We start from the raw sequence: 25,295 nt of genomic DNA on the forward strand, positions 1-25,295 counted from the left end.
GAAGGGAGGAGGGCGTCTCGCGCTAGAGCTGCGCATGCGCGAGGCGGCGCCCAGTAGTTCCCGGGCTCCGCCCCCTAGCGGCCTGGACGCTCCAGTGCGCAGGCGCCGACGGCGGGTGGGCGTGGCCAGAGAGCAGGCTCCAGTGCGCAGGCGCCGACGTCATGTTGCGAGCCGCGTCCCGGGCCGTGGCGCGCGCCGCCGCCCGCAGCGCGAGTCGTCCCGGTTCTCCCGACGTGCGCCCCGTAGCCTCCGCCACTATGTCCCGGGCGTCGCGGGCTTCGGGCGACTCGTCGCTGCCCGCCACCGTGCTGGGTACGATGGAGATGGGACGTCGCATGGACGCCCCGGCTAGCGCCGCGTCGGTGCGCGCTTTCCTGGAGCGCGGCTACACCGAGCTGGACACGGCCCTGATGTACAGCGACGGCCAATCCGAGAGCATCCTGGGCGGCCTCGGGCTCGGGCTGGGGGGCGGCGACTGCAGAGGTAAAGCACCCCAGGGCCAGTTAGCCACTTCTCTATTTGCTCACTCTGCATTGCACCCCCTGATCACATTTTTTCGGTTAAGTCTGCACCCCTGGGCCAGTTTGCCTCCTCTCCCTTTCTGCTCACTTTGCATTGCATGCCCTGATCACATTTTTTCGGTAAAATCTGCACCCCTGGGCCAGTTAACCTCCTCTCTCTATTTGCTCACTCTGCATTGCACCCCCTGATCACATTTTTTTCGGTAAAGTCTGCACCCCTGAGCCAGGTCGTCTCTCCCTTTTGCTCACTCTGCATTGCACGCCCCGATCACATTTTTCCCCTCATATCTTGGTCTTCATTAGACCTTAGACTTTGCTCGGATCGCCTGGCAATTGATCCTGTCTCTCTGGAATGTCGTAGACGCCGTGGGGGTTGGGGCAGAAAGGCAGGGAAGGTATGCTAGGAGAAGGAAATCTCTTGACGGTGCTCAGATATTACTCCTGGCTCTTTGCTCAAAGATTACTCTTATCCAGGTTCAGGGGATGTTATGCAATGCTGGGGGATCAAATCCTAATTTTTTTTTTTTTAAGCAAACTGTTATCTCTCCAATTCCTAGGTCTACTCCCAAGGTCTGAAGGCTGCTTTTTTATGGGTTCTAGGTGGGAAGGTACCTAAAGCACTTTGAGGATCTCAACTAATGAGGGAGAGTGCTGGATATATCGCCCAGCGAAGGAAAAATGTTGGAGGATGAAAAGGGTGGGCCAGCACGGGGGCAGCCACTGATTAAGGAAGGTCAGAGAATCCAGACTTGGGCTTCCGTGAAACAATATTGGTTTGTTGGGAAGATTAGAATAAAAGGACATTGGAAGTTTCGAGGGCCTGACTGTGCCAGAACCAGGCTTAGAAATGCCGGGTGTGTGGCTACATGGCTGAGAGTGAGGAAGAAACTTTTCCTCACTGAACTGATGACTTTGGGGGACCTTAGGAGGGTGACTGACACTTTTGGGGCCCAGAAAATGTTAACTGTTCCACTAACCACCACGTTTTGCTTCCTTTTCCACTCTCACAGCTCTTTCTTCCCAGCCTGCAAATTGGATGTGGGCTGGTGGTCTTCTTATTTGGGTTTTACATAAGTGCATAGCTCAGGTGAGGGTGGGGGTCTGGAGGGAGAGATTAGCCCTGTGGGTCTCAGGCTCGCTCTTCAGTTCCTTGGGGAAGAAGCCTTTCAGGGAGCAGGACATTTTTTTTTTTTTGAATTGAATTTTCCTTCCCAGTCCTTCCTTGCTTTTTAATTAAGTTAAATTAAAAAAAAATTAGGGGCCAGAAAGATAACCCAGCGGTAGGGCATTTGCCTTGCACGGGGCCTACCTGGGATGGACCCCAGTTCTATTCCCAGCTTCCCATATGGTCCCCCAACCCTTCCAGGAGCAATTTCTGAGTGCAGAGCCAGGAGTAACCTCTGAATGCCACAGGGTATGCCATTTTTGGATTTTGGACCATACCTGATGGTTATTCCTGGTTCTGCATTCAGTAGTTTAGTGCCGGGAGGGGGGGGGGGGAACCATATGGGATGTTGAGAATCAAATCCAGTTTGGCTCTCACAAAGCAAACTTGCTGTGCTATCTCTCTGGCCCCACTTCCTTCATTCCTTGTTTCTTTTGAGCTGAGTATTCACTGGGCACAAGTCTTGCAGTTGGACATGAGACAAAGTTCACACTGAGAGTGAGTTGAGAAATGAGAGATGAGGAGAAGACTCAGCAGAGGAGAGGCAGTGTTTGTTCATTCCTGTGTGCACAGATTAACTCTGCCTCCCACGTGCTGGCTTGGCTTTTGCCAAGAAGGAAAAGTAGAGCATGGTCGTGTCCATTGCTCCAGGCAGTTGGGACTCCCCTGAACACTGCCAGGCTGTCTGCTTGGCCTGACACCTTGGCCTTGAGGAACGTGTCCTTGCAGTGGACGAGTGCTTCTATGACATGGAGAGAGCTTGGAAACCAGAATTACCTTCTGCTCCTTTGGCCTTCAGCCTGCTTTCAGATTGGTCTCGTTAGCTGTTCTGGTCATGTGGCTTTTTTTGTGTTTCCTGAATTCTTTATTTTGGGGGGAGGGGGGGGTTCACACCCGTCAGTGCTCAGGGATTACTCCTGGCTCTTTGCTTAGAAATCGTTCCTGGCAGGCTTGGGGGATCATATAGGATGCCGGGATTCGAACCACCATCCTTCTGCATGCAAGGCAAATGCCCTACCTCTATGCTATCTCTCCAGCCCCTGTTTTCTGAATTACAGCAGCCTCTTGGCTTGTCTTCATGCCTGCCTCCAGAGTTCTTTTTCAATAATGCAGCCAGAGTTTTCTGGGGCTGGAGAGATAGCATGGAGGTAAGGCATTTGCCTTGCATGCAGTAGGTCAGTGGTTCAAATCCCGATATCCCATATGGTCCCCTGAGCCTGCTAGGAGCAATTTCTGATTTTCTGGGTGTGACCCAAAAACCAATAAATAAATAAATAAATGCAGCCATAGTGGCTTCAGACCTTTGCAGGTTTGAAAAAACTCTTTGGGACTAAGGCTGCGCCCCCTTAATTTCCTCTTCTCCCTGTCTGGGAAAACAGTTGCTCAGTTAACTTGGATTTGCATGGATTTGCTTTCCTCTGACTGTTTTCTTCCCTTTCTAACTTTGCTTGTGTTTCCACTGGCTTGGACGTGTGCCTGCCCTTCCTATCTGACACTTGTTTTTGGAGAGATTGAGCTTTAGGACATGCCACCTCTAGATGTCTGTCTCCCTTGGAATTCCCAGGTTGTCCACAATTCTCTTCCTTCTTCTTCAACACCTTTCTCTGCTGCACTTAGCATGTCAATGTTACCTAGATTGTGACATCAATGTGAGTGCCTTAAAGGCAATAGATCACTTGTGTTTAGCTCAACCCTGTGAGGGCATCCTCTGATGTGAGGCTGGAGTGGTTTCGAGGCTGATCATCACACCCCTGAAATGTCACATGATTTAACCCACCTCATGGTGCTGAGGACAGCTTTATCCCCATTAGTAGATTAGAGAACTGAGTCTAGAGAACTGAAATAATTTAGTCAGGATCACAATGCTAGGGTCACATGATGTGTAAGACATCTCTTAGGTGGCTGGAGGGATAGTATAGTGGGACTTGGCTTGTACACATCTGACCTGGGTCTGATCCTCAGAACCCCATATGGTTTCCTGGGCTCAGAGCCAGGAGTATGTCCTGAACATAGCCTGCTATGGTCCCAAAATCAAAATTAAAAAAGTCTCTTAGGGGGTGAGGAGAGGAGATGATTCAATGGTCTGACCACCTACTTGGCATATGGGTCCCCCCAAATTTTATCATCAGCACTACATGAGCCCCTGAACACTGCCAGGAGTGACCTCCCAACACTGAGCTGGGAGTAGCCCCTGAGCACCACTGGATGTGGCCAAGACTCAGTGACTAAAGAAGTCTTTTAACCATTTTATTCTCCCCTCAAAGTGAAGATTGCCACCAAAGCCAATCCCTGGGATGGGAAGTCACTGAAACCAGACAGTCTCCGAGCCCAGCTAGAGTCGTCGCTGAAGCGATTGCAGTGCCCACAGGTGGACCTCTTCTACCTCCATGCCCCTGACCATGGCACCCCTGTAGAGGAGACACTGCGTGCCTGTCACCAGCTGCACCAGGAGGTGAGGAGGGCGTGGGCTCTGCTCTCTTCCTGGAACACACCCACAAAGCATGGAGACACTAGTAGTAACCAAGTGTGGAGCTGGGTACAGACCATGCTCTGGGGGTCCAATCCCATCATCCCATCCTGGTGTCCTCAACCTTGACGGGTTCTAACCTGGACCTCTTCCTTGCAGGGCAAGTTTGTGGAGCTTGGCCTTTCCAACTATGCTGCCTGGGAGGTTGCTGAGATCTGCACCATCTGCAAGAACAACAGCTGGATCCTGCCCACTGTGTACCAGGTGAGGGTCTAAACTGCAAAAACCACTGTTTTCAGGGCTTCTGCTGATCTTCCTTTGTGCCCAGTTTCTCTCCCCAGCAGCCATTCTCTTGCCTGCTTGCAGTCTGTCAGGGCTCCCTGGTGCATTGAGAATATCCTGCAAGCTCCATACCAGGCATGCTGAGCACTGCTTGCTGTGGTCCCGCACAGAGACCCGACCTTCCCACTTCTTCACTTGTCCATAGAGCCTGCCTCTACTTCTTTGCCTGATTTAAGTGCTCAGGTTTCATGAAGTGGGTCTTCCTCTAGAAGCTATTCCCACTGCTCAGCTTCCCCCCTCCCTCTCTCTGTGCTTTTAGCAAGCTCTCTTGGACTTCTGCTGGGGACACAGGGCCTCCCCCCAACCACTAACGGTGTTTTCACTCCACCGTCACATCCCTCAGAGCCAGTTAGAATGCTCATATTTTGAAACCCAGTGTCTTACCAATCAATAGTCTGCCCCATGATAGACTGTCCATTTGTTTTCCCTTCCTTGTGCCCCACAATGACTTCACATCCTGGCACCATTCTTGATTTGGGCCATCATTGCCCCAGTCCTCGATCAGTCTTAGCTGGAGGCTTTTTTCCATTTTGTTTTTGTCTTTTGGCCACACTAGGCAGTGCTCAGGGGTTACTTCTGGCTCTGTGCTCAAAAATCACTCATGGGAGGCTTGGGGGAGGCATATAGGATGCCTGGGATTGAACATGGGTTGGTTGCATGCAAGGCAAATGCCCTATTCTCTGTTTTATGGCTCTGCCCTGCTGAAGGTTTTGAATGAAGACAGCTTTCCCTTCCCTTGACAAAGGCCCTTGCCCAGCTGGTCCCTCTCCCTGCAGGGCATGTACAACGCCACCACCCGGCAGGTGGAGACAGAGCTCTTCCCCTGCCTCAGGCACTTTGGACTGAGGTTCTACGCCTACAACCCCTTGGCTGGTATGGGCTGCAGTGGGGACTGGCTCCATCCAGGTGGGAGGCATTCCTGACCCAATGTTTGGGAAGTGGGAGGGCTTTAACCAGACGCCTGGCTGTGTCCTCCACCCCTCCTGGTTCATCCCCACTCCCATATTTGCTCTAGTGCAGAGTGGCTTCTGGGAGTAGTGTGGGCAAGGGGATCTGATTGCAGCCTTCTGCAGGGGGTCTGCTGACTGGCAAGTACAAGTATGAGGACAAGGATGGGAAACAGCCGGTGGGCCGATTCTTCGGGAATAACTGGGCAGAGACCTACAGGAATCGGTGAGCGGGAATTTGAGTTAGGATGGCTGAGATGGAACCAGCACGGGGGAGTGGGGCTTGGTGTGAAACAGAGGTGCTCCTGCTTCTCTTCCTGGGGGCTTCAGATCCATTTTACTGCCTAGAACTATGTCTCTCAACTCCTATAGGAGTCCCTGGTAGTGTTTCTTACTTCTTTGGGGCCACTATGAGAAATCGTGATTCCCAGTACTTTACTCCAGGTCTTCTAAGTCAGCTCTTCCCTGAGAAGTGCTTCTCAAACCTTCCAAGTAGGAAGGCAAGAACCCTGGGTCAGAGAAAGGGCATGGGGTTAAGGTGCTTGTCTTGCATGTGGCTTGATCAGCCCTCATCCCCCCCCACACACACACCCCACACACAATCTGGCATGGCATATGGTCCCCTGGGCACCACCAGGTGTGGCTACAAAACCAACAAAAACATTAGCCCTGGATTGGAACTGTGGCCTGGACTAAGTCCTGTCCCTGTATTAGTTGCCTTTGATAGGTTTAGAGTTTTTAGGAGTAAAAATGTTAAGGTCATATGGTGACAGTATTCGAGTGGTTTTGCTTCCCCAAATGGTCAGACACTGTTCCCTCCTTGCTGCAAGATTATTCATTTGGTTAGGGATCCCTGTGACCCAAATAGTAATACCTTGGCCACCCCCTTACCCATCCAGTTTCTGGAAGGAGCACCACTTTGAGGCCATTGCCCTGGTGGAAAAGGCCCTGCAGACTGCTTATAGCTCCAGTGCGCCTGGCATGACGTCGGCAGCTCTTCGCTGGATGTACCACCACTCCCAGCTGCAGGTGAGTCCCGTCCTGGAGCCAGAGTCAGAGGCCAACATTGAGAGATCTTGTGTCTAGCATGTGCTAGTTGGAGTGATATTAGGTTTAGGGGGGGGTTGAAGAGATAGCACAATGGTAGGGCATTTGCCTTGCATGCGGCCAACCGGGAGGGACCCAGTTCGATTCCTGCCATCGCATATGGTCCCCCAGCCTGCCAAGGGTAATTTCTGGGTGCAGAGCCAGGAGTGCTGCTGGGTGTGGCCCCAAAACCAATTAACCAATTAATAAAGTTTAAAAATATAATTAGGTTTAGGGGTCAGAGTGATAGAACAGGTATTACATATGGTCTCCAGAGCACTGCCAGGAGTGATCCCTGAGCATTGATGGATGTGACCAAAAACAAGAGGTGAGGTCTAGTTTTTTTCTCATATGTGTCTCTCTTACCTTCTGGAAAGAACTACTGTTGTTTTCTGTATCTGAGTGTGAGGTGATAAAAGTCATTAACAGCATCTTTTTAAGGATTGCTTAGTCCTTATCAGGTGTGACATCTTAGGTGATTAATCAAGGGGAGCAGAGTGCTGGATAGACTTTTCCTATCCAATAACTGAACTGAAGAAAGAGAAGATTGAGTTTGGAGCAGTTGCATAACTAAGCCTTATTTATACAGTGGTGAAGTGGAGGTACTTAGCTCTAAACTTGGGTTTGAGGATGAGCAGTGAGAGGAGAGAAAGAAAAGATTTGGAGTCACAGTTACAATTAATACTATTATTTTGGGTTTTGGAGCACACCTGAAGGTGTTCAGGGGTCATTCCTGGCTCTGTGCTCCGAAATTACTCCTGGCAGGCTGTGGGGACCAACCCAGATTGGCTACATGCAAGGCATGTGCTATTGCTCAGCCCTAAGCAATTATTGTTTTGGGGTCACACCTGGTGGTGATCAGAAGTTATTCCTGGCTCTGCACTCAAGGATCATTACTGGTGGGCTCACTGGGGATCAAACTTAGGTTAGACTATCACTTTGGCCCCTCCGTTGGCAATTGCTGAAGACACCTTAAATTTCTTTTTAAGTTTTTGGGCTACACCCAGCAATACTCAGGGGCTACTCCTGATTCTGCACTTAGGAATCATTCCTGACAGGCTTGGGGAACTTATAGGATGCTGGTGATCGAACTGGTGGATTTATGTAAGGCAAGCTCTACCTGCTGTACAGTTGCTCTGGCCCTTTGTTTATATGGCATAAATAACCTCATGCCATCTGGGGACTGGAGAAGTGGCTCAGAAAACTGAGCACATGCTTTGTATGCAGGGGACCCAAGTTCACTTTCTAGCACTACAGTGTTCAAGCCTGGTGCTGTCATAACCAAAAACTAAAACCCCAAGCAAATTCCATGTAGACAGGGGCAGGATTGCCAGGAAGTGTGTGGGGCTCGTGTTGGTGTCAAAGGGGTTTGACATCTGGCATATGTTCTTGCAGGGTGCCCGTGGGGATGCTGTCATCTTGGGCATGTCCAGCCTGGAACAGCTGGAACAGAACTTGGCAGCAGTGGAGGAAGGTCCTCTGGAGCAGTCTGTGGTGCAGGCTTTTGATCAGGCCTGGCATGTGGTTGCCCACGAATGTCCCAACTACTTCCGTTAGGTCCCAACTTGGTTCAGATTGCCAAAACTTTTTCGGTCATCTCTTCTTTGCTCAGACCAGTCTCTGCCTTAAAATAACCTCTTCCATTTTCAGTATTGGTGTGTGTGCTGCTGGTTGATGACCCAGAGCTTTTACATCTCAGAGATGTGTTTACCAGTTAGATCTCTTTAGCGTGGTCATCTGGATCATGAGTCTAGATTCCTGCGTTTGTTAACTTCAGTGTATAAAGGAAGTAGCTGAACTCAACACAGCTATTTTCTGTCACAATAAAACAAGCTCTTGGCCTTCTGTGGTGTAGGGCAGTCTTCTCTTTTCCTTCTACTTGTTTCCATCCTGTTTGCAATGGAGATAATACTGTGGAATGGTAATTCCTTCAGTTGCCACCCTGCAGATGGGTGCTATGCTGGATATGAAAAAGTTTGGAAACCACTGTTCTCAGGTGGGTAGTGGGTCTCCCCAGCCAAGCCTCAACAGCTGGGCTGCATTACGGAGAAAAATGGAATCATGTGCCCTGGTTTTCTCTCTCGCAGTTACATAGAACTGAAACATCTATCAGTAGATACCACCAAAAATAAAGAATAAAACCATTTGGATCCCAAGGACCCATTTTCGTGAGGCTTTTGGCCATAACCAGCAGTATTGGGGCTTTACTCCTGGTAGTACTCTGGACCATTTGGTACCCTGGATCAAACCTGGTCCTCCTGCATGGCACATGCTCCAACCAACACTTTGAGCCATTTTTTACATAATGGTTGCAGTGAGTGCTTAGCTTTCGTCACCTTGTCACCCTTAAAAAATTTTTTGGGGGGGCCAGAGAGATAGCATGGAGATAAGGCATTTACCTTTCATGCAGAAGGTCATCGGTTCGAATCCCGGCGTCCCATATGGTCCCCCATGCATGCCAGGAGCAATTTCTGAGTAGGGAGCCAGGAAAAACCCCTGAGCACTGCCGGGTGTGACCCAAAAACCACAAAAAAAATTTTTATCTTTTGGTTTTTGGGTCATACCCAGTGGCGCTCACTCAGAAGTTGCTCCTGGCAGGCTCAGGGCAACCAACCATATGGGACCATGCCGGGATTTGAACTGTGGTCTCTCCTGTATTGGCCAAGTGCAGGCATACAACCTAAAGCTGTGCTATTGCTCCGGCCCCCTCCTTAAAATTCTTAATCCCCAGGGTTGGAGTGACAGTAGGTGCTTGCCTTGCAAACAGCAGATTGAAATTCATCAAATGGACCCCCCAGACAGGAATAAACTCTGAACATGCCAGATGTGGCCCCAATCTAAACAAGCAGATGACTTGAGTAGATCTTTCTCTAAAGATAAATACCAGATGTTTGAAGATGGCGAAAAGATGCTCAATGTATTATCCATCAAAGAAAAATATATCCAAGTTGTAGAGATCATGTTGCTAGATACCTATTGACAGATTTTTTAAGTATTTTAAAAGTTCATACACTAGTTGTAAAAATGTAAAATGATAGGACTGGAGCGATAGCCCAGCAGTAGGGCATTTATGGGGGGGGCACATATGGCAGGGCTCAGGTGTTACTCCAGGCTTTGTGCTCAGAAGTTGCTCCTGGCAGGCTCAGGGGACTATATCGGATACAGGGACTTGCCATTGCTCTGGCCCCAAGTCTGTTTATTTTTATGGTTAATTTGTTTCTGGACTACATTCGGTTTTGCTCAATGCTCATTTCTGGCAGGGCTCGGGTATATAAGTACCAAGTTATCAAATCTGGGTTAGCCATATACAAGGCAAGTGTTCTACCCACCATACATCTGACCCTTCTCCCCATTTTCTTATGGACTAAGTTTTGTTTGGGGCCACACCCAAGAATACTTAGAGCTTACTTAGCAGGAGTTGAATACCTGGGATTGAACCCTGACTGCTGAATGTAAAGCAAGTGCCTTACCCATGGCACTATTTCTTCTACCTACTTCAGCTATTGCATGACTGAAAGGACAGTACAGTGAGTAGCATGCTTGCCTTACTGTGTATGTGGTTGACCCAGGTTTGGTCCCTGGCATCCCATGTGGTCCCCCAAGACTGCCAGGATTGATCTCTGAGGGCTACGAGGTGTGACTTTCCTTCCCATTATTTTTTGGCTATTACCTATCTAAGCTAGTGCAAATAGTGTCAAAATAAACAATGGGTGGGTTGGAGATCCCTGTATGAACGTTTTTGGGTCTGGCACTATTTAAGGGGCTTGAGCACTACTAAGGAAGAGGTTTGTGTTGTTTCTCACTAGCTTCATGGAAGCTGGCCTGAGAAGTAAATAAGCAAAGGGAATTCTGGGACCCCCGGAAGAGGCAACACCCAAAGGTGATTTCTTATTTTTGGGCCACATCCAGCAGAGCTCAGGGCTCTCTCCTAGCTGGCTATGGGATGGCAGGCATCAAACCCTGCTTGGCTATGTACAAAGCAAATCCTTTACTCGCACTATCATTTTGGCCCCCAAAAGCCATTCTTTTTTTCTGGGAAAAGTCCTTCGTGTTACCTGCAGGGAGAACCCTGCCTGCTGCAATAAACATTCTGCCAGGGTTTCATTCTTGAAACAGTCTGTCCCTGATATCCTCGTGTGACTCAGCCACAGTGGGGCAGCAGCACCCCCGCACAGTTCAGTCCACAGGAGCACAGGGTGTCCAGTGCTTATCAGCTGTCGTCCTGATCGTCTTCTGACTCCTCTGAGGACTCAGGTGCACTCTCTGGCAGCTCCTCCTCTCCCATCTGTTGGAACCGTCCAGAACCTGCATCCCACATGTACTTGACAGTCACCTTGAACTCAGCCATCTCATACCCGAAAAGCTTCTGCAAAGACAAAGGCAGCAGGGATCAAAGGGTTGAGTGTGAGGCAGTTTCTGTAGTGCCCAGGCCCTGCCGATCATTGTGGCTGAAGTGGGCATGCTCACCAGGACTCGGGCCTGCTCGGGAGTCAGCACATCGCCCTCCTTGCACACCTCATAGTCAGACAGCAGAGTCACCACACCTGCAGAGAAGGGCCCCCACAGTTACTGGTCCATGCAGAGCCTTTGGCCTAATGTCCAGGCCAGAACCCTGCCTGCTGCTTGCTCTCCATACCCTCCTCTCGTGTACAAGGGTCAGGAAGTTTAGTGGCCTGGGAAGGCTTTAGGGAAATAGCAGTGACCTCCCTAGACCTTTAATTGCAGGATTTGAGCTCTAAATACAAGAGGGGCTGATATGTCCATTAATTGGTTTTTATTTCACACCCTATAGTGACCAGGATCAATTAATTCTAGGCCTCTTGCCTGCTGAACTTATTCCTGTCCTGTAGGGAATGACTGTTGTCAGCACTAAACTTCCTGCCAGGGGCTTGTCACTACCTCTCTTGAGGGCAGTGGGCAGGCCCAGCTGCCTGAGCTGTGGTTCCATAGAATGTGGGAACTGCGCCAGTGGTCCTGGGTCCAGGCTCACGGTGAAAGTGGCTTTGTTTCCAGCTCGAGCAAAGTCCATTTCTGAGAATTTTGTGAACCACCTAGGAGAGGAGAAAAGGTAGAAAGAGGGGGTTTCTGTCTGGCCCCCAAGTCACCTGCCCTAGGCCAACTCTTTGCCAGGGGACAGACTGTCCCAAGGCGCCAGGGACTGTGCAGACACCAGAGTCCTTTTTTCTTCTCTTTGCCAGGGCTCCTCACAGACACTCACTCATTCACTTCCTCCTTGGTGCGATTGGTAAAAAGGAGACCAACTTCACCTCTCAGTTTCTTGCTGACCTAAGAAAGAGGGCTTGGCTCAGTGTTACTGGAGCATGTAAATGACAGCAATCTTTTCCATCCTGGGAAGAGGGTCGAAGGCTCACCTGGTGCAGGTTGTCCTTGTATTCATCGGATGGACTTCGGCCCAAAGCCACCATCATCACTTTGTTTTTGCCAAAGAACATTCTACAGAGAAAGGATAATGCTGAAGGAATAGCCTGGCTCCAGCCCCAGGGTTTCTGCAGCATGGTCAGAAATGCTATTTCCTTCCCTGCAGCCCTGGGTCCTTCCCTCTGCCTTTGGTCACATCCAGTCTTAGCCCAGTTTTATGGGATGATCCAAACAAAAAAGGGGCAGCAAGACTCTGTATCCCAGTGTGCAACCCCCAGCACAAGGCGACACCCCAAAGGGTATGAGGGCTGAGGAACATGCCTTACATGCATGATATCCTAGATATGAACCCCAGCTCTTCTAGTTTGGCTGGTAGTCTCCAGAGACTCTTAAGAGCCTGTTTATTTTTTTGTTTTTGGACCAAGGGTGGTGCTCAAAGCTAACTCATAACTGTGCTCTGGAGACCATAAGGTGTACTAAGACTCAAGAATGATTGGCCATCTTCAAGGCAAGTGCCCTATCTGCTATACTCCATCCACAGTGACCGTTTCGAGAGTGGCATGGTCCAGCCCTGATGCTCACCGGCTGTGCTTCCAGGCATTCCGGATGTCCTTCAGCTTGCTGTTCCTCATGTTGGCCACAGAGAAGATGAAAAGGTGCTTGTATGTGTCCACACATTTCCGAAGCTGTGGGACAATTCATCAGGGGACTCTGGAACTTGAGGGGCAGGGTGGATTGGGCAATACTCTGTTCTAATTCCCAAGAATCTAGGACCTTCACCTCACCCAATGGCCAGCAGCAGAAGCAGCTCCTTCTCTGCTCTGATTCTTTCCAGGGGGATAAATATCTGGCAACAGCTAGTTGCTCAGAAGCAACTACTTCTGAGCAGATGAAGCCACCTATCCTATGGGGTTCTGGTTGCTGGCCACATCTTTTACAGGGTGATTTCAAGGAAACAGCATGTGGCAGAAACCTACTTGTGCCTTGCCTGCAGCCATGCAATGCAGTCTGTGCCTGGTGCTTTTCTCAAACGCAGGACACTCTAGTCTTTTTGACCTCAGCCCGTGCTACCAATGCCCCCCCCCCCAATCAGTACCCATGTGACTTAAGCAGCAAATGGTGATGTCACTGACAGGCTTAGCCTATCTCTGTAACCAAATAAAAGATCCAGAAGCATTGAAAGTATGAGGCCATACCTCTTCAATCAGGTTCTGTTTCAGTTCCAGGCCTTTCTTGGCAGTTTTGGTGAGGGACACTGACAGAGAAGGAGAGAGGAAGGAGTATGGGTGAGACAGCAGTCCTGAAGCCACAAGAAGTACTCTATTACTGCGGGGGAGTGGGGACTCAGCTGAACTCAGCCCTTCTAAGAGGGAGTCAGGCTTGAATAACCCACAGTATTCTAGGGTCCTCAGTGCAATCATTCTTTCAAATTCCTGAGCCTGGGTAAGTCCTTAACATATTTTCCTGGTACACAAAATAGGTGATCCTATATGTTCTAGGCTGACCTGGAAAAAAAAAATCACTGAGGTGTAGGGTGAGCTGCTTCCTACTTCTGGAGCACATATAGAAGCAGGACTGGCTGGTGGTCAGATGCAAATTACCTACTGCTTGGAGCCATAGCACTCGCCCCTCAAGGTCTGCCTCTACTCTGGAGCCAGAGTAGGGGATGCACTGCTGGTTGGGTACCTGCCCTTGCCAAGCAGTTTGCACCCATGGAAGAAGGGATGTCACACCTGTGTTGTAACATAGCTGGGGTCCAACTGCCCCTTTTCAAAAGGCTTTGTGGATCTGACCATGGCCTCCATCGGAGTACAGCTTAGTCACATTAAGAGAGCAAATATCGGGGCCGGAGAGATAGCATGGAGGTAAGGCGTTTGCCTTTCATGCAGAAGGTCATCGGTTCAAATCCCGGCGTCCCATATGGTCCCCCGTGCCTGCCAGGAGCAATTTCTGAGCATGGAGCCAGGAGTAACCCCTGAGCACTGCCGGGTGTGACCCAAAAACAAAAAAAAAAAAAAAAAAAAAAAGAGAGCAAATATCTAAGCACTGCCAAGCCTTAGGTGCTTCTCAGAAAGGAGCCACTCCACGCAGTGCCCAAAGACTCATGAGATGTAGGAATCAAACCTGGACCCCTTACAAGCAAAGCAAGTGTGCCAGCCCTTCCAGGCATGTCCCTATTCCCTCACTTTTTCTCTACTCTTCTAGGGGACTCATGACACCATCTGCCTTTTGGTATTCTGGAGGGTAGTTTCCTCTAAAATTCTAAGCTTCCCGTGAGCCTGGCTTTTTTTTGTAACTGCTACAAATTCAAATGCAACACTAAGAAATGTTCAGGCTGGTAGATTATTTGCTGCCTGAACCTTGTAGAGAACAGGGCTTGGAGAGTCTGAGAATGGTCACAGAAGGCTCTAAGTAAGCACAGAAAGATTCAGCACCGCCAATATCCGAAAGTGAGGTCCCTAGGCAGAAAAGGAAGTTCACATACAAAATTCCAGACACTGGTCCCCCTGTGACTGCCAGGAGGGATTTCTGTGTGCAGAGCCAGGAGTAAACCCGAGAGCCGCTGGTGTGATCCAAAAACCAAAATTAAATAAAAACAAAATGCAAGACATCGCGGAAGATGATCCAAAGGGCTAGATCTTTCACGCGTGGCACGCTATATCCCCGAGTTCAAGCCTGACACCGTATGGCCTCGACCTCACCACGACTGGTATTTGGGAGGTGGGGGGGAACCTCATGCCCAAACAAGACATCAGCATAACACCGCATGGAAGGAAAGGAAAGGGGTCCTGGGTGGTGAGCAAGGGGGAAGCCCAGGGAAACAAGAGACTAGGACCTGGGCGCCCAAGAACTCTTCCCCCCATTCCAATCCTAAAACAAACACGTTAAGCTAGCAGTGCGTCTCAATTCTTTTCTGTCATGCCCCCCCCCCAGGAAGAAAACATTTTTCGAGCCCCCTTTATTAAAAAAGACTAACCTGCAAAACAAAAGTATATACAATAATTTGAGCTGCATTTTTTTTTTTTTTTTTGGTTTTTGGATTTTGGGCCACACCAGGCGGTGCTCAGGGGTCACTCCTGGCTGTCTGCTCAGAAATAGCTCCTGGCAGGCTCGGGGGACCATATGGGACACTGGGATTCGAACCAACCACCTTTGGTCCTGGATTGTCTGTTTGCAAGGCAAACGCCGCTGTGCTATCTCTCCGGGCCCATTTGAGTTGATTTTTAAAAAAAAAATTTTGAGCTTATTTCTTAATTTAGAGGTGATGTCTGGATGAATGGTTACAATGAGCACGTTTTGCAATGCATAGCTTTTCGAAGCAAGGTTTGAAGCGGGACACAGCGACTCTCAGCTCCAGAGACATAGACACGGGACTTAGCTTGTTATGACAGTGTTTGCCGAGGTCAAACGCGCCCCCCTTTATGGAGCCTCGCAGCCCCCCGCTCCCGGGGGACCCACCCCACTATTTGAGAACCACTGAGCTAGACAGTAGCATCCCTGTAGACTAGCCCAGGCTGCATCTCCCTCCAGTGCGGCCTACCCTCAGACCCCCTCACTCCGCCTTATTCAGAGACCCCGGGAGCTCACCCTCCCAGACCCACTGCAGCCAAGGCCCACCCGCCCACCTTCCCACCCCGCCCCGATCGCCCCCATTCAGCCGGGTACCCACCTTTCTTGTCTCGCTTGGACTTCGGCATGGCGCTGCAGACACGTGCGACGGGAGGCCGAGTAGCCTGTTAGGACCCCGGCGCGGCGCGGGGGCTTCTGGGAACAAGCCTCGTCGGGGCTGTCCTTGCGAGTGCCTGATCCACTGGGTTCACTTTTCGCCTCCATAAGACCACTTAAACTCTTCCCCGCTCCGCCGGGAATATTTTCCGCGTACCTTGGGAATGTGTATGAAGTGTCTTCCAGCCTAAAATGCATCAAATGGCGGATGACTGGAGGGGCCCTTCGCGACTCTATGGTTCCGCGGAGGCGGAGCTCTGGGCACCCCTGAGCCCGGGGCATGCCGGGACCGTGGCGGACTGCGCGCACCATCATGGCGGCGGCAGCAGTGGCTGCGGGTCCCGTTCGAGTCTGTCTATGGGCTGCGCTGCTCATCCTCGCGGCCGCCGTCTACGAAGACCAAGTGGGCAAGTTTGATTGGTGCGTAAACTCGTAGGGTCTCGTCGGCAAATAGGCGGTAAATGTCCCCCCATCTCCCTGGATGCCTGTCTCCAGCCAAGGAGGCCAGGGAGGAGGCAATGCACCTGCTGCACTCCATGAGCTAGGTCGTGCACTAAGTAATCGAAAGACATTATCTCGTGCATCCTTGTATCAATTAGGGAATACACTAGGTTACTAGACCATTTCACAGCTAAAAGAAACGGAAGGTCGTCACAACAGTGGAGTCCACAGCAGCATTCTGATGTGGCAAAACTGAGATTCATGCCAAGCAAGCTATTCCCATAGCTAAATGTCAGTGGGTTTAGAAAACAGAGGGAGGAGAGAAGAGGGCGCAGGGTGGAGAAAGATAATAGGAGTCAAAGAGTAACACCAAATAATATTATTGGGGGCCCAGTGCAAAATGAAATCCTTGCCCAGAAATTAAAGAACCATATGTCATGTTCCACTCTGGAGTCTCCGGTTTCCAAATCTGGGGATGCCCGATTCCTTCCTTTTTACTTGATGTGTGTATGCGTGTGTGTGTGGGGGGGGGGTGTAGGAGGTTCCTTCTTCACTCTCAGATTTCCTCAATGAAACGACGTCTACTTCGCAAAATAAAGGCAAAAACAACAACTGATCGGTTTTAGGAGGGTGCCAGGGGACCTTCTGTCCAGGTGTGACTGACTATGTGGGTCTCTTGCCCAGGAAGCTATTCTCACCTGCTGGGCTGTTGTTGGTCAGAGGTCGAAATGTGCTCCTCCTCCCTCCTCCTCCTCCTCCTGCTCCTGTTCTTGCTGGCTCTGTCTGTGACACTCTGGTGCTGGTTGCATGAACTTCCTCCTCCGCAAATTGGCATTGGGTATTGGATTTATATGCAAGCCCCAACAGAATCCTTTTCATTTTTTCCAGTCCAGCACTCCGCCAAAAGTCATTATTTGAATAATTCATAATATATATATATTTAAAACTTTATTGATTAATTGGTTGATGGTTGGTTGGTTTTTGACTCACACCCAGCGGCGCTCAGGGGCGACTCCTGGCTTCTGCACTCAGAAATCACCCCAGGCAATCTGGGGAACCATATGGGATGCTGGGAATTGAACCTAGTTCTGGGCCTCATGACATGCAAAAGCTCCACCGCTGTGCTCTCTCTGGTCCCCTGCATAATATATTTGGTGTTACTCTTTTACTCATATTATCTCCCTCTACCCTGCTCCCTCTTTTCTTCTCCCTCTGTTTTCTAAACCACTGACATTTAGCTATGGAAATTGCTTGCTTTGTTTGAATCTCAATTTTGCCACATAATGCTGCTGTGAACTCCACTGTTGTGATGACCTTCAGTTTCTTTTAGCTGTAAAATGGCTTAGTAACTTTGTGTATAACCTTCTCTAATTGATGTAAGGATTCACAAGATAATGTCTTTAAATTACTTAGTGCACGACCCAGCTCTGTTGAGTGCCATCATTAAATGTTGCTGTTCTTGTAGGTACTCAGGGATTACTCCTGACTCTGTTCAGGAATCAGTTCTAGAAGGCTCAGGGACCTAATGGGGTGTGGGAGATCAAACACCCTACCCACTTACTATCCTACCCACTGTGCTATCACTGTGAAGTATTTTCTGAGTTAGATAAATTGTTTCACGTGTTTGTTGAGTGTCTTATTTGGTTCAGTCTAAGTTCCAATTGCTGTGGATGTAGAAGTAGGAGGGAGCTCATTCTAGTGAGGGGACAAAACTATTGAGCATGTCATATATGAGTGTATAACGTAATATATAACAGTTTATTGTAAATTGCTGTTTTGATGAAATAGACAAATGCTAACATAAATTACTGTTTATTTTATATTATAGGTGGTACTAATTGGTTACCAGGTATATCTAATTACAAACTAAAAATAAATGGGGCTGTAGAGATAGTTAAGCAAGTAGTGTATTTGCCTTACATATAACTGACCTATTAAATACCTGGCAAGCCATATGGTCCCCAAGCTCTGCAAGAGTAATCTCTGAGCCAGGAGTAAGCCCTGAGTACTGCCAGGCATGGCCCCAAAGTCCAGAAATAAATAGGAAATCAACACAAGGAAGTACACCAAAATATTTAAAAGCTTATGGTTAATAGTATTTTAGACATTTGAAATTTTTTACTTTTGAGTCACATCCCCAGTTCTTAGGGTTTATTCTTGTTTCTATGCTTTGGGATCACCCTGGCAGGGTTCAGAGAACCATATGTAGTGCTGAACATAGAACCTGGGTCAGTGTGCAAGGCAAGCACCCTATTCGTTGTACTATCTGTCAATTTTTGTTTGTTTGTTTGTTTTTGGGGGGAGTACTCCTGGTGGTGCTGTGAATGAAACAATTCCAGGAATCAATCCTGGAATGCAGTTTACCGTATTTTCCGGCGTATAAGACGACTTTTGTTTTTGTTTTTTTTTGTTTTTGTTTTTGGGCCACACCCTGTGACGCTCAGGGGTTACTCCTGGCTATGCACTCAGAAGTTGCTCCTGGCTTCTTGGGGGACCATATGGGACGCCGGGGGATCGAACCGTGGTCTGTCCTAGGCTAGTGCAGGCAAGGCAGGCACCTTACCTCCAGCGCCACCGCCCGGCCCTTATAAGACGACTTTTGAAACAAACAAACAAAAAAAAGTCAACCGAAAATCGGGGGTCGTCTTATACACCGAGTATATCCCGAAAAATGTTTCAATATGCCGCTAAACGAAAATTGTCTGAATATTGCCACAAAAAGGATTTTCCAACCTGATCCTGCACCAATCACTGCAAGGCTGCTCGGTCCGCTTCTCTAACTCAGCCAATCCAAGCAGGCTTTTTATGCATGCAAATTAGACAATGTTCTGGACCCGAATCTACACTGTAAAAAGCCTGCTCAGATTGGCCAGAGTCAGAGAGGAAGTCTATTACAGTATAACCTTTGAACCTTTGCTTGTTGTGATTGGCTCACTGTGGTACATACAGTTGCAGCACAGGAACGTTCTGTCTGATACATTTATAGGCCTAAACCTATGTTTTAACTGCAAAATTAGGGAGTCGTCTTATACACCGGCAAATACGGTAATGTGCCAGCCCTTTGAGCAATCTTCTAGGGCCACTGTACATAACATTCTAAAATGAACAGACATCACATTTTTGGTTCAGATAAGATACATTCTTTCATTTACTTAAGAGCTTTGGGGGGGGGGGTTTGAGGCATGCAAGGGCTGTTTGTGGAGATGTTCACCCTTGTGGTGAAGGTCTGATGGTTTGGTGCTCTGGCGTTCTTTGCTGTAGTGCCGTACTGCATAGCGTTGGGGGCCATGAATACCACCCTGGTAATGCTGGATGAAGGCTATATCCTTGGCTTTGAGGACATGCTTCTTGAGCTGTCTGCTTTGGCTATGATAGAAAATTTTGGGGTTTTGAGCCATTGTGAGGAGTGTTCAGGGTATGCTCCTGGTTCTATGTTCAGAGATCCTTCCTGGCATTGCTCTTGAGTGCTGGGAATCAAATTTCTGTCTGCCAAATGCAAGGTGAGCACTTTCCCTGCTGCTATACCATCTCTCTGATCCTGATAACACTATTTTAAGAGAGAGTATAGTATTTAGAGTCATAGGGTCTTAGTTTTGTGTTCTTTTTTTTTTTTTCCTTTAGCCAACTGGTCCCTTGAGTTCAGGAGTGATCCCTGAACCATGGTCAGGACCAGATGGGATTCTGGGGATTGAATATGGGAACTCTGGCCCCTGTGTTCTATTTTTGATGCTAATTAGTTTATCTAAGTGGACACTGATTTATTTCCCTCTAAAGTAATCTGGGGCTGAAGAGATGATACAGTAAGTTGTAGAATAACAGCCCTGGATGGACTGGATGATGGTGAGATGGATGGAGAGTGAGGCCTTTCTCTACAGGCTCAGGCCACCTGTCTGCAACCCCCTTCAGTTGGTGGGTCTGCAGATTCAGGATAGCGTTGAAGAAATGATCCGCAGACAGTCAGGTTTAAGGAAACATCAGCTTTGTACAGGCCCTAGCCAACACATGTGACTCCTAAGCTTAAACCTTTTACACTGGGTTCATCGTCAGCCCTGACATCTCGCCATCTCTCCTCCTGCTGCTCCTTCCTTGCTCAATCTCTCTCCATCTATTCTCCAAATCCTCTTCCTGCCCCTAAGATAATCTCGCAGAAATGGGCAGGTCTTATTAGCAGGTAAGGTTACACAGGAAGAATGGGGGATGGGGTAACAGTAGGTAGGCTACTTCTTTGCTGGTGGTACTTTGAGCCCCTGCATCACATATGGTCACCCAAGTACTACCTGGAATGATCTCTGAGCACTTCTGGGTATGGCCCCCAAACCACAATAGTAATCTTTAGAAATCAATGGTCACTCCTGGTGGTGTTCCAGGAATTATCTTTGATGCCAGGGATATACCATAGTTAGCTGTATGCAAGACAAGTGCCTAATTCTGATGCAATATTGTTGAGCTTAGTTTCTCCTTTAAAAAATTTTTGGGGAGGGGGGGTTTTGGGTTACACCCAGCAGCGCTCAGGGGTTACTCCTGGCTCTGTGCTCAGAAATCACCCCTGGCAGGCACGGGGGACCATATGGGATGCCGGGATTCGAACCACCGTCCTTCTGCATGCAAGGCAAACACCCTACCTCCATGCTATCTCTCTGGTCCCCCAATTTTTTTTTCTTATGAGTCATACCCGACTGTGCTTTTGTTTTTTGCTCAAGGATCTCTCCTGTAGGCTCAGAGGACCATATGGGGTATCATGAACTAAAGCCAAATCAGCCATGTACAAGGTGGCCACCTTACCCGCTGTACTTTCTCCTGCCCCACAAAAGTGGATTGAGGGGCCGGCAAGGTGGTGCTAGAGGTAAAGTGTCTGCCTTGCAAACGCTAGCCAAGAAAGGACCGTGGTTCAATCCCCTGGTATCCCATATGGTCCCCCCAAGCCAGGGGCAATTTCTGAGAGCTTAGCCAGGAGTAAACCCTGAGCATCAAATGGGTGTAGCCCAAAAAACCAAAAAAAAAAAAAAAAAAAAAAAAAAAAGTGGATTGAAGGTTTGGGAAATAGCTCTGTGTACTGGAATATACACTTTGTATGCAGAAACCCAGTAGTCCCCCAAACTTACCACCACCACCACCAAAAAAAAAAAAAAGTCTTGCTTCTGGTAGAGCTTTTTTGGATTTTGGGCCACACCCGGTAACACTCAGGGGTTATTCCTGGCTATGTGCTCAGAAATCGCTCCTGTCTTGGGGGACCATATAGGATGCCAGGGGATCAAATTGTGGTCCCTCCTAGGTCAGCCACATGCAAGGCAAATGCCCTACCACTGCACTACCATTCTGGTCCCTGGTAGAGCTTTTTCTTAGCAGATTGTTCTTACATATTGTAAGATGGTTCTAGGGGTGATAACCTGGTGTATTATCAGTTTTTTGCCTGTAGCATTTTCTTTGTTGGTGGTTCTTTTTTTTTTTTTTTTTTTTTTTGGTTTTTGGGTCTCACCCGGCAGTGCTCAGGAGTTACTCCTGGCTCCATGCTCAGAAGTCGCTCCTGGCGAGCACGGGGGACCATATGGGACGCCGGGATTCGAACCGATGACCTTTTGCATGAGAGGCAAACGCCTTACCTCCATGCTATCTCTCCGGCCCCTGTTGGTGGTTCTTGACTTCTGTATTTCTCTGTGCTCTTTTCCTTAGGAGACAGCAGTATGTCGGAAAGCTCAAGTTTGCCTCCTTGGAGTTTTCCCCTGGATCTAAGAAATTGGTTGTGGCCACAGAAAAGAATGTTATTGCAGCATTGAATTCTCGGACTGGGGAGATCTGTGAGTGCTGAATACTGACCAGAGGAGATATAGAAGGGCCTGTAGTTGGGGCCTGGGTTATAGCTCAGAGTGTTAGAATGCAGGCCTTATCTCTGGGAATTCTGAATATCATCTCCACAATTGCATGGTTCCCCAAGCTTTACTGAAAATGGACCCAGAACACAAATAGAGATTGGAGAGATACCGTATTTTCCAGCATATAAGATGACCCCCTAATTTTAGACTTCTCTGACTCTGGCCAATCTAAGCAGACTTTTTACACTGTAGATTCAGGTACAGAACATTGTATAATTTGCATGCATAAAAAGTCTGCTTGTATTGGCTGAGTTCGAGAGGTGGTCCGAGCAGCCTTGCAGTGATTGGTGCAGGATCGAGTTGGAATTCGTTTCATGGCAATATCCAGATGATTTTCATTTAGCGGCATATCAAAACGTTTTTAGGGATATACTCTACGACCACTGATTTTCGGTTGATTTTTTTTGTTTGTTTGTTTCAAAAGTCGTATTATGTGCCAGAAAATATGGTAGTATAGCATGGAAGACACTTGCTTTGCATGTGTCTGAACTGAGCTTAATCCTTAATACCCCATATAATCCTACTGAACTCTGCCAGGAGTAGGCACTGCAAAGCAGCCCAAAACATAATCAAACATCAAAATAGAATGGCCTGTCTTCTTGGCTTCTTTCTAAGTTTAGGGAAAAGTGAATAAGGAAGTTTATCTCTTGGACTAGTGAGATAGCTTAACAGGTAGGATACTTGCCCTGTACAGCTGTCCTGAATTCAATCCCTGTCACAACATGTGGTCCTCAGAGCCCCTCCAGCAGTGACCCCTGCTTGCAGAGCCGGCAATAGATCCTGAACACCACGGCTCCCTTGCCTTCTTCCAAAAAAGACAAAGAAAGAAAGAGGTATCTCTTATTAATGGGAGATGTCTCCAATGGTAGAATGTAGGCTTTGCCAGGGAACCCTGAGTTTGGTCCACAGAGCTTCGTTTCTTTTAGCTCCACCTTGTATAATACAGGAAGACAAAGAAGAAAACCAAAAGTTGCCTTTCTTTTTTTTTTTTGGTGTGTGTGTGTGTGTGTGTGTGTCTGTGTGTGTGTGTGCGTGCTCAGATTACCCCTGGCTCTGTGCTCAGAAATCGCCCCAGGTGACTTCTGCCTAGGCTTGGAGTCATGTGGTATACCAGGAATTGAACCTGGGGCAGTCCCATGTCAGCCGCTGTGCTATTACTCCAGCCCAGAGAAGTTGCATTTCTATGGATTCTGATACATGCTTTCATGCCTTTTTTTTTTTTTTTTTTGAGGTCATATTCTTTGTGAATTTTTTAGTCTGTTTTGTTGTTAGGCTACAGTATACGGTGCTTAGGCCCTAAAATAGTTTTTTATTAAATGAAATTTACTTAAACTTAGTGGGTGGTTGGAGAGATAAGGGTAAGGTCACCTTGCTAGTGACCAACTCAGATTTGATCTCCAGCATCCCATATGTTCCCTAAGCATTGCCAGGAATAACTCCTAGGTTCGATTTCTGGTACTCCATATGACCCCTCAAGCACTGCCAGGAATATTTCGTGAGAGCAGAACCAGGGGAATCACCAGGTGTGACCCCCTACAAAAAAAACCAAAAACCATAGGGGAGGGTTTAAAGAAAAATACTTGTTCAAGAGAGAACAGGGGCTTGAAAGAACAAGTAACAATACAGAGACAAGTAAGTAACATACAGATCCAAAGGAGAACATAGGCCTGAGGAGTAAGACAAGGCCTTTCTCATTCTTAAATAGAATACTGTTAAATGGTACAGTGAATAGGCACTTGCTGTGTGTGCAACCAGCCTGAGTTTGATTCCAGCATCCCACATGGTCTCCTGAACTCCCTAGGAGTTATCCCTGAACTCAGAGCCAGGAGTAAGTCCTGAGCACTGCTGGATGTGAACCCCAAACAAAAACAAAAGATACCATCACAGATGGCACTCTGTGTTTTGTATTGTAAGTTTGATGGGCTGGCCTCAGGAACAGGTAGTGGGGACACCTCACGTTGAGACAGCAGGGGCTCCTCACAACCCTGTATCCTGGAAAGCCATAATAGACGATTGCTTCCTGAAAATAAAATTGTACACTGCTGGGCCCGGAGAGATAGCACAGCGGTGTTTGCCTTGCAAGCAGCCGATCCAGGACCAAAGGTGTCCCATATGGTCCCCCGTGCCTGCCAGGAGCTATTTCTGAGCAGACAGCCAAGAGTAACCCCTGAGCACTGCCGGGTGTGGCCCAAAAACCAAAAAAAAAAAAAAAATTGTACACTGGAAGACCTGGGCGGTTTTCATGCACCCATTTAGGAGACAGCAGTATGTTGGAAAGCTCAAGTTTGAGTTTATCTGCGGTCCCAGTAATGCTTGAATTTTGTGTTCCTCAGTGTGGCGCCATGTTGACAAGGGCACAGCAGAAGGGGCTGTGGACGCCATGCTGCTCCATGGACAGGGTGAGCAGGGACTGATTGGTCTCTTTGATATTGATTTCCTCTTCTTACTCTTGGTTCCTTCCTTTGATAATTTGATGTGGGGATGGATGGTGAGGAAGGGCTGTTCCGTCCCGGAAAGCACAAGTCTGTAGCTATCTTCATTTTGCATCCATTCTTTGGGGGATGGATCCTGGAGGCCAGAGAGTGATGGTTTGGCAGGTACTTCACCTTGGTTGCTTTTCTTTCAGATGCCATCACAGTGTCCAATGGTGGCCGGATCATGCGTTCCTGGGAGACTAATATTGGGGGCCTGAACTGGGAGATTACCTTGGATAGTGGAAGGTACAGTGGCTGAACACACTGCATTTTGCTTTTCTTTGCTGGAACATGTCTGCATTGACAACAACTCTAGGAACTGCTAGAGAGCCAAGGTGCAATTGCCACCCAGTCTTTGCTATTCTTTTTTTTTTGTTTGTTTTTTGGGCCACACCCGGCGGTGCTCAGGGGTTACTCCTGGCTGTGTGCTCAGAAATAGCTCCTGGCAGGCACAGGGGTGCTATCTCTCCGGGCCCATCTTTGCTATTCTTACATTAGGGAACATGTGTTTATCTTATTAAGCATTTATTTGAGGTCTTTTTTTTTTTTTGAGTTTTGGGGCACACCGGTGACGCTCAGGGGTTACTCTGGCTATGCACTCAGAAATCGCTCCTGGCTCAGGGAAACATTTGGGATGCCGGGGGATCAAACTGTGGTCCGTTCTGGGTTAGTCACATGCAAGGCAAACGCTGTACTGCTGTGCCATCGCTCCGGCCCCATTTATTTCAGTTTTTAAATTAATGGGAAGTGAGGAGTGTTGGCCCATATCTACTGGTGCTCAGGGACTCTTCCTGACTATGCTCAGGGATCAGTTTTGGTAGTACACATAGTGCTGGGTTGGCTGCATGCAAGGCAGACTTGCTGTGATATCTCTCCG

General features: G+C 48.4%; 4 protein-coding genes across 5 annotated transcripts in view; 2 read left to right on the top strand and 2 right to left on the bottom strand.

Moving 5' to 3' along the window:
- The window catches only part of HTR6 (5-hydroxytryptamine receptor 6), a 742,605-nt gene that overhangs the window by 330,128 nt on the left and 387,182 nt on the right, over positions 1–25,295 (bottom strand). The window lies entirely within an intron of this gene.
- On the top strand, positions 122–8,371 carry AKR7A2 (aldo-keto reductase family 7 member A2). The gene is made up of 7 exons (XM_049772062.1): positions 122–483; positions 3,951–4,138; positions 4,313–4,417; positions 5,272–5,368; positions 5,569–5,668; positions 6,342–6,471; positions 7,924–8,371. The coding sequence occupies exons 1-7, from the start codon at positions 162–164 to the stop codon at positions 8,083–8,085; spliced, it is 1,104 nt and encodes a 367-aa protein (XP_049628019.1). The 5' UTR covers positions 122–161; the 3' UTR covers positions 8,086–8,371.
- Positions 10,529–15,624, bottom strand: MRTO4 (MRT4 homolog, ribosome maturation factor). Its single transcript, XM_049772118.1, has 8 exons — positions 15,578–15,624; positions 13,104–13,162; positions 12,490–12,593; positions 11,901–11,982; positions 11,747–11,814; positions 11,428–11,579; positions 10,996–11,072; positions 10,529–10,894 (listed from the first exon to the last, which is right to left on the bottom strand). Exons 1-8 carry the CDS (start codon positions 15,603–15,605, stop codon positions 10,739–10,741), a joined length of 726 nt encoding a protein of 241 aa, XP_049628075.1. The 5' UTR covers positions 15,606–15,624; the 3' UTR covers positions 10,529–10,738.
- The window catches only part of EMC1 (ER membrane protein complex subunit 1), a 34,349-nt gene continuing 24,984 nt past the window's right edge, over positions 15,931–25,295 (top strand). For both annotated transcript variants that reach the window (XM_049772150.1, XM_049772151.1), the window contains exons 1-4: positions 15,931–16,053; positions 21,745–21,869; positions 24,278–24,343; positions 24,571–24,664. In XM_049772150.1, the coding sequence (XP_049628107.1) occupies positions 15,947–16,053; positions 21,745–21,869; positions 24,278–24,343; positions 24,571–24,664 (392 nt within the window). In that variant the 5' untranslated portion in view covers positions 15,931–15,946. The remainder of the gene's footprint in view (positions 16,054–21,744; positions 21,870–24,277; positions 24,344–24,570; positions 24,665–25,295) is intronic.

The sequence above is a fragment of the Suncus etruscus genome, chromosome 4 (genome assembly GCF_024139225.1).
Source record: "Suncus etruscus isolate mSunEtr1 chromosome 4, mSunEtr1.pri.cur, whole genome shotgun sequence".
Classification (NCBI taxonomy): domain Eukaryota; kingdom Metazoa; phylum Chordata; class Mammalia; order Eulipotyphla; family Soricidae; genus Suncus; species Suncus etruscus.

Bases quoted from the DNA above. Each gene is read 5' to 3' on its own strand.
- AKR7A2 (XM_049772062.1), top strand. From the start codon at position 162: ATGTTGCGAGCCGCGTCCCGGGCCGTGGCGCGCGCCGCCGCCCGCAGC. The intron at 484-3,950 runs GTAAAGCACCCC...CTCCCCTCAAAG, and splicing joins GGGGGGCGGCGACTGCAGAG to TGAAGATTGCCACCAAAGCC. The intron at 5,669-6,341 runs GTGAGCGGGAAT...TTACCCATCCAG, and splicing joins GCAGAGACCTACAGGAATCG to TTTCTGGAAGGAGCACCACT.
- MRTO4 (XM_049772118.1), bottom strand. From the start codon at position 15,605: ATGCCGAAGTCCAAGCGAGACAAGAAAG. The intron at 11,073-11,427 runs GTAGTGACAAGC...CCTTCTCTGCAG, and splicing joins GCCCACTGCCCTCAAGAGAG to GTGTGGTGACTCTGCTGTCT. The intron at 10,895-10,995 runs GTGAGCATGCCC...TTGTCTTTGCAG, and splicing joins CCGAGCAGGCCCGAGTCCTG to AAGCTTTTCGGGTATGAGAT.